General features: G+C 49.8%; 1 protein-coding gene across 1 annotated transcript; it reads right to left on the bottom strand.

The window, feature by feature from the left end:
• Positions 1-2,861: 2,861 nt before the first annotated feature.
• On the bottom strand, positions 2,862-5,293 carry LOC147032862 (transcription factor Jun-like). Its single transcript, XM_085870803.1, has one exon. The coding sequence runs from the start codon at positions 4,785-4,787 to the stop codon at positions 3,744-3,746; it is 1,044 nt and encodes a 347-aa protein (XP_085726929.1). The 5' UTR covers positions 4,788-5,293; the 3' UTR covers positions 2,862-3,743.
• Between the last annotated feature and the right edge of the window lie 3,183 nt (positions 5,294-8,476).

Raw genomic sequence — 8,476 nt, 5'->3', positions numbered from 1 at the left:
TCCTATTCAATTTGGAGTTCAATATGGAATCTTATTCAATTTGGAGTTCACTATGGAATCCTATTCAATATGGAATCCTATTCAATATGGAATCCTATTCAATTTGGAGTTCACTATGGAATTCTATTCAATATGGAATCCTATTCAATATGGAATCCTATTCAAATTGGAGTTCACTGTGGAATCCTATTCAATATGGAATCCTATTCAATTTGGAGTTCAATATGGAATCCTATTCAATTTGGAGTTCACTATGGAATTCTATTCAATATGGAATCCTATTCAATATGGAATCCTATTCAAATTGGAGTTCACTGTGGAATCCTATTCAATATGGAATCCTATTCAATTTGGAGTTCAATGCGGAATCCTATTCAATATGGAATCCTATTCAATTTGGAGTTCACTATGGAATCATATTCAATATGGAATCCTATTCAATATGGAATCCTATTCAATTTGGAGTTCAATGCGGAATCCTATTCAACATGAAGTTCAATCTGGAATTCAATCTTCATGAAGAATAGATTTTTATCAAATGATTGTGCAGACGAATGGTTCATACAGGAAATGTCACCGGATCTCGCAACCCCTGCGGCAGTTGACACTTTTTGATAAATCCATTGCTTCCTCTGTGGTGCCGTTCTGTAGTTGGTCTGTACAAGTTGATGAATTAAGTTATCGGACACGTCTGCTCCTGACCTAGCTGGTACTGGTGCGCCCTCTCTTGGTGCCACCGACCATGGATCATTTAAGGTGTCGCACTATGTCACACATAGGTGGCACCAACCCAGAGGCCGACCTTTAACGGGTAAGGACTACACCGACCTTGATGAAGGTTAAAACCCGTTGAAATTTTCCAAATGGCTGTTCACAGTTCGGGAAACGTTTGAGTGTTTACATTATAATGAGAATGTGTACTTCAGTGAAAAGGATGCATATCGTGAGCTAAATCAAGGCCTGGGAAATTTCATGACTCACACAAGTACAAATGTTAGTATTCGAAGGTCAGTGTGGCTTTGATCAAATGCTGCTCTTCCGTTGATCATCTTATGATATTAAAAAAATACCGTTTTGAAGGAAAATATCCCCAGAATTTCTGGCTCTTCCACACGTTTATAGAACACACTATTTCCAGCTCCTCCATGAGCCTCGACTTGATGCATATTAAAAAAAATACCGTTTTGAAGGAAAATATCCCCAGAATTTCTGGCTCTTCCACACGTTTATAGAACACACTATTTCCAGCTCCTCCATGAGCCTCGACTTGATGCACATTAAAAAAAAAAAAAATTGCAAAATGGATACACGGTGTGAGTTTGTTGGATAATAATAATAATCGATTACTTTGAGAAATTTATTTCCAGGCAGTTCGCACACTCGTGGTGGTGTTAACTTGGACCATTTCTATCGTATCTGCCGTGGCCTTTCAGGGACCCTACCATCCTCTTACATATGCTGACCATCCTCTATATAACGATCGCACCACTCATCTTGTATACGGTTACCTCCATGGTGACCCCGCCATCCTCATATAATCATATATGCTGACCATCCTCCATATAACGTCTTCATCCCTCCTCTTTTAAATGTTGACCAGCCTCTATGGTGACCCCATCATCCTCATATACGTTGACCATTCTCTATATAACGATCACACCACTCATCTTATATATGGTGACCTCCATGGTGACCCCATCATCCTCATATAGTCATATACTTTGACCATCCTCTATATAACGATCACACCACTCATCTTATATATGGTGACCTCCATGGTGACCCCGCCATCCTCATATATGCTGACCACCCTCCATATAACGTCTTCATCCCTCCTCTTTTAAATGTTGACCAGCCTCTATGGTGATCCCATCATCCTCATATAGTCATATACGTTGACCATCCTCTATATAACGATCACACCACTCATCTTATATATGGTGACCTCCATGGTGACCCTGCCATCCTCATATATGCTGACTATCCTCCATATAACGTCTTCATCCCTCCTCTTTTAAATGTTGACCAGCCTCTATGGTGACCCCATCATCCTCATATACGTTGACCATTCTCTATATAACGATCACACCACTCATCTTATATATGGTGACCTCCATGGTGACCCCGCCATCCTCATATAATCATATATGCTGACCATCCTCCATATAACGTCTTCATCCCTCCTCTTTTAAATGTTGACCAGCCTCTATGGTGACCCCATCATCCTCATATACGTTGACCATTCTCTATATAACGATCACACCACTCATCTTATATATGGTGACCTCCATGGTGACCCCACCATCTTCATATAGTCATATACGTTGACCATCCTCTGCATAACGACCACACGGACGTCAGATCTATATTTATCACAAACGTTTTCAAACAATGGTCACACACCTTTCACTTGCCTTTTAACATAATATGCCTTTTCGGTCGAAATCACCATTTTTAGTGGACCGTAAGATGTATAATCCGCTGAAATGATGGGCAAGCCATCAAGTTATTACAAACAAATAGATTGGATCGAAAAAGCGGAACGGCCACATCATGAATGGGCTCCTGTCAGCCGGACATGGATCGCATCTCGATCACGTGACACAGGTAAACCTTCTTGAATACAACAGCAATGGAAAGATACGACGTGATATCAAAGACTTCACCTCTGCAATTCGTTTTTAGAAAGCCCGGGAAAAAAACAAGTGAACACTTTCTCAGCCCAGACTTCGTCTTCGACGGAAACCCCCGGATGACGTCAGTCGATGACGTAAATCGCCGCCTTCATTCCTTATAAGGCTTTCCCGCCGCGCGGAAATTCTTTCGCCAGCGGAATACGGCAATGTGACGCTCGAGACCACTTTTTCGAACATGCTTTGTTTTTAATAAAATCACGTCACGCATAGAAAACAGTATTAACTGCCACAGTATTACAACATCGATAAAAACAGTGCATTTGCAAAGAGACAAAAAAAAAGTGTCCAAGTTTTGTTTTTGTTCCTTTGGGGGTGCGCAGGAAAAGGCATATGGCATTAACGGGGAGGGAGAAAAGGGAGGATAACCATGTGAAAAGATGACAATGAAGCGGGGAGTAACGATAGTCATCAAAGTGAGCCGGCACCACAAACAGCAAGGCGGTCATAAAATATCCCACCCACAAGGGTCAGAGAGAGAGAGAGAGAGAGAGAGAGAGAGAGAGAGAGAGAGAGAGAGAGAGAGAGAGAGAGAGAGAGAGAGAGAGAGAGAGAGAGAGAGAGAGAGAGAGAGTACAAACTTCCATTAAAAGGGTTCCTATAGAAAAAAGCAGCGATTGAAAAGCAAACCATACAGTACAAAACGAGAGAACAATAAAAACATACCGTTGTCATCATACAGTCAAAGTCATAAATTATTTTAACGCCCATTATTATTACTACAGCAGTTTTCTTCCCACTGTCGCCAAAAAAAAAAACACACAGAAAGACATCCTTGGCTGCGAAGCCACCACCCCGTGGTGTTTCTCCTTCCAGCGACGTCCCCCAAACACCGAATCAGTTGGTGGGTTTCGAGGTCGTGGAATTGCCGCCATGCCCGGGCTGAGGAGAGGCGGGCTCGCGTAAAGACCACCGCGACCAGAGCACCTCAGGGAAAAAACCGTCATGCCTCGGACTCCTACGAGGACTGCGAGAGGACTGCGAGGAGACCCCTTTTCGAAACGTTCCGCATGTGCGCGTTCAATGACCAGGAATGCCGCGGACACTTTCTCAGAACGCCTCGGTCAGCTGGGGAGCCATGATGAGATGACAGCCGCGGTTCAGATGACTGAGAACTCGGCGCTTTAGCCGGCCGACCTGGTCCCGCAGAGCACCCGCTTGTCCGGCGAGGTCCAGGTTCTGCGCCTTGAGCGAGGCGACCCTCTCCTCAAGACGCGCAATGCGCTCCAACTTGCGCCGTCGACACTTGGACGCTGCGATGCGGTTGCGCAACCTTTTGCGCTCGGTCTTTACGACATCGTGCGAGTCAATGTCTGTCGAGGACTCGTAGTCTCCACCGCCTCCACTTCCTGCTGCTCGAGATGATTCTGGTACGGTCTGTGGCTCTTCCTTGAGCGCCGACGGGTACTGATGTTGCGGTGTTAGGTACGCGGCGGGTCCGAAGTGTTGCAGAACACTCCGGGCACCACTCAGGCTCGGCTGTAGCAGCGGTGGCAAGGTGTTGGGTCTGTACACGTTCAGCTCTGCGTACGAAGGCGCAGCGTCGCCTAAACCCGACGGTGCGTGATACACACAGCCCGGACCGGCAGTCTGCGTGCCCCCGGCGGTCTCGTACGACCCCTCCGAGGAGAATACGGCGGCTGGGTGACCTCCCTGCTTATGGAGCTCCTCCAGCGCTTGCACAAACCCGTCTGTGAAACTCTCGGGTTCATTCGAACCGCCCGAGTCTTTGGACACACCAGACAGCGAGTACGACTGAGCACCCCCAGCCACGCACTGACGTTGGGAGCTCAAAGCAGGCGTGACCCCTTGTCCCGATCCCACGTGCACAGATCCGTGCCCCCCGTAAAGGGCACCTTCGGCCTCAGACGACCTGAGCTTCAGAAGTGCCTCGCTCGCCTGTGCGACGGGAGTCCCCATTTGAGCATAGTTCCCGGGTCTCTGGGTCGCCTTGCTCAGCACGACCGGAGGTTCGATCAACGACAAGGCGACATCTTTGTGCTGCAACATCTTGTGTCCATACGGCGAGAAAGCGCAAGGTTGCCCAAAAGCGGCGTCGTCGTGGTAGAACGGCGCTTCCATGTGAGCGGTCATCAGGGATCGGTGTTGCTCCGAGATGGTGCTCCGTTCACACGGGGTGCGCCGCGCAGTACTCTGGAGCAGCTCCACCGCTTCCACGGCCACGAGTGTTGACGACAGGCGCGGGAGAGATTGTGTCGGCGATATGGGATTGAGGGGAGCGGGGTGGATGGCAAGCGGGAGATGCAAGGAGACGTTGCAGTCAATCCCACTCGGATTCTTGGAGCGGCGATGTCGCGAATAAACAAGGTGCAACAGTGCCGGCGGTCGCTCCGCTTACACTCAGCAGTCGCTGCTGCTCGCTTCAACACAGCAGGTCCTCACTCGCTCACCCGCGAGATGTCCTGCTCGGTCCCGGAGCTTGCACCAACAGGCAACTCCTTGCAAACGTGAGGTCATAAAGGACAGAGCACGGGGAAGGCGACCAGGACGCTGCGAGTTGTATCACACTCTGCTGCAACCGGAGCGACACCCAAGGAGTCCTTTGGCGCCGATCCCTCTTACCCCCACCTTTGCTTCCCACGTCCCGTCCTTCTCCGCCTCCTCCGCTCCTTTTTTTTATATAAAGGCCGCGTTGACGTCACACCTCCGCCGGTCGTCCCGCGCGTCACAATGACGTCAGCGCGGCCCGGATTTTCCGTTCCCGCGCAATTCGCCGCTCCGTGAGACTCGTCCGGAGGATGTTGAGCACGAACACACATCGAGCCGTCTGAAAGTGGGACCTGGAAAGTTCTTCGGAATCTTGATCGGACACCATGATACCGTCCGATTGGCGTTCTAATGATCGTGTGTGTGGAGATTTCATCGCGACCGTCGCGAAATCGCGTCACAGGGATCGATGGATCGATGGATCGATCGATCTTTGGCGAATTCATGGATTACCGCGATCTGGTTTCCCAGGAATCCGCGGACGTGGGTTTTTATTTTGAAGGGATCGTTTATAATCGACAGACGCGGGAAACGGACGTCGTGCGATCCTTAACTTTGTCACCTCGTCGATCAACCTCGGGCGCTGATCTCGTCGTTATTTAATGGACACGCAGCACGTGGCAAGTCCGCAAGGTGTTCACGTGACCCAGGTGGTCGCAGAGTGAGAGAGAGAGACAGTACGGTGACGAAACGGTCCGTCCATGATGCCAGACAGTGGAGGGTGTAGACGGCTTGTTGCCTAGCAACGACAAACAATCGACGTGCGTCGTTTCCGCGACGACGTCAAGCGGTCCAAGGAGCGAAAGGAACCGGAGACGTCGTCGTGCGACCCTCGTCGACATCGAGCTGCAGGGTCGTGGGTCAGCGGCTCACCTGCGCTGCACAACCTGGACACTGCACGTGCCGCGTGCCGCGTACCTCGGTCCCACGTCATCGTCCTTCACCACCGTTTGTGACGTCACTCCGGCCAACATGACCTTTCGGTATTGCACCGAAGATCGTTGGGAACTCGTCTCGCGCACTCAAAAAGTGTGTTCGCAATCAAGATCCGTTGGAAGCGTTTCTTTGGCACCGAACGTGTCAAACCAAAACTACCTGTAAAGGTCCGACACGGACCACGTGCAGGTAAATCGACACTCATTGTGACCCGGTCATTCTTCACAACACGTGCAGGTGCCATTTAGGGGCTCGGACGTGGACAACACGCTGTGTACATGGGTGGTGGAGTTGCGGGTGGGTGACGTTGTACGATGGTAAAAAATAAATTAATTAATTTTCTGCAATATTTGCGTTCGTACTAAATGGACGAACCCCCTCTCATGAGTTTAACGATTCCGCACATGTAATCTATGTACTGTACGGTGTGCGTGTTTCGGTGGACGGAGGTTATTGTTTTCACCCATCTGTCTGTCTGTCTGTCTGTCTGTCTATGAGCATGACGTCTCAAAATGATACGGACAGGACATGTTGGAAGAAATGTAGGAAAAAAAATTCCATCTCATTGGACTCGCGGACAATCTGCAAGGGAAGCGTCACACAAAACTGGTGAGTGGTGAGTAACATCCGTGTGGTCATTTACTTCGCAAGTGATGCTAATAAGGGAGGAGCAGAGTCCACAACTGTATATCCCAATTCATCCCACTCCAATTCCTCTTTCCGGATGTGTTGGCGTGAATGTGTACTGTGCGTACACGATACAAAGGTACACATTATGGAATGAGAGCGGGAGGCGAGTGGTTCGTGTAGGGATTGCTGAAAGGCTGAGCACAGCATGAGTGTGGGTGTCTGCCCTTCGAGAGGACATGATCCGTACACTCAGAGTCAATGGATGCAAGGAATTTCCAGGAAAGCGATTGCAGGACGCGCTTCCCACGAAATGAGCAGCGAGGGGGGTAGCGAGAGGCGCGTCTCGCAAGCACTTACCAGGACGCGGACGGATAAACGCGCACCATTTCAGCTCATTCGTACGGGTACCGCTTTCACCGTCGTGCTCTGTCGCTCGAAAGGGTGCAAAGGTCTCGCGTTTCGTCGGCCGAACCTGCAGGTGGCTGTAATCGATGAAGCATGTGGTTTATCGTAGTTTGACAATACATATCGGAACGGGATTAGATTCCAAATTGGGGTTGCATTCCAGCTAAGGGGCTGCCACTCCGCTCATGTTCTGTTCAGGTTGCATTCCAAGTTCTGACTAAGGGGCTGCCACTCCGCTCATGTTCTGTTCAGGTTGCATTCCAAGTTCTGACTAAGGGGCTGCCATTCCGCTCATGCTCTGTTTGGGTGGCATTCCAAGTTCTGACTAAGGGGCTGCCATTCCGCTCATGCTCTGTTTGGGTGGCATTCCGAGTTCTGACTAAGGGCTGCCATTCCGTTCATGTTCTGTATGGGATGCATTCCTAGTTCCGACTCAGGGGCTACCGTTCCACTCATGCTCTGTTTGGGTTGCATTCTGAGTTCTGACTAAGGGGGTGCCATTCCGCTCATGCTCTGTTTGGGTGGCATTCTGAGTTCTGACTAAGGGGGTGCCATTCCGCTCATGCTCTGTTTGGGTGGCATTCTGAGTTCCGACTCAGGGGCTACCGTTCCGCTCATGCTCTGTTTGGGTGGCATTCCGAGTTCTGACTAAGGGGCTGCCATTCCGCTCATGCTCTGCTTGGGTGGCATTCTGATTTCTGACTAAGGGGCTGCAATTCCGCTCATGCTCTGTTTGGGTGGCATTCCAAGTTCTGACTAAGGGGCTGCCATTCCGCTCATGCTCTGTTTGGGTGGCATTCCGAGTTCTGACTAAGGGCTGCCATTCCGTTCATGTTCTGTACGGGATGCATTCCTAGTTCCGACTCAGGGGCTACCGTTCCACTCATGCTCTGTTTGGGTTGCATTCTGAGTTCTGACTAAGGGGGTGCCGTTTGGGTTGTATCACAAGTTCCGACTGAGGGGCTGCCATTCCGCTCCTGCTCTGTTTCTGTTGCAATCTGAATTCCGACTAAGGGGCTGCCTTTCCTCTTGTGCTCAAGTACATCTGCATTTCACACTCGGATTTAGCAAGGCAGAGTCAGGGCGATACAACTCGCCATACATTTGTCCATGGACACAGTGGGTCCCTCCCTGCACTCGAGTGACAGAGCACCAGAATAGATACAACCAACAACAGGAATTATTATTCTTCACTAAACATCTGCAGCACATCCTCCAAAGAACACCAGCTAGCGGGTGCTTGACGCGCTCAGCAATGTAACTTGGCTTGACAAAGGCCGTGGCTGGAGGCAGAGCGACCTGGA

Source organism: Eptatretus burgeri, chromosome 2, assembly GCF_056783735.1.
Source record: "Eptatretus burgeri isolate ZD-2024b chromosome 2, Ebu_testis_v1, whole genome shotgun sequence".
NCBI classification, from domain to species: domain Eukaryota; kingdom Metazoa; phylum Chordata; class Myxini; order Myxiniformes; family Myxinidae; genus Eptatretus; species Eptatretus burgeri.
The sequence above is the reverse complement of the archived record's forward strand: the minus strand, read 5'-3'. Positions and strand labels throughout refer to the sequence as shown.

What these genes read in the sequence shown, in the direction of transcription:
- LOC147032862 (XM_085870803.1), bottom strand. Translation starts at nt 4,787, where the DNA reads ATGACCGCTCACATGGAAGCGCCGTTCTACCACGACGACGCCGCTTTT.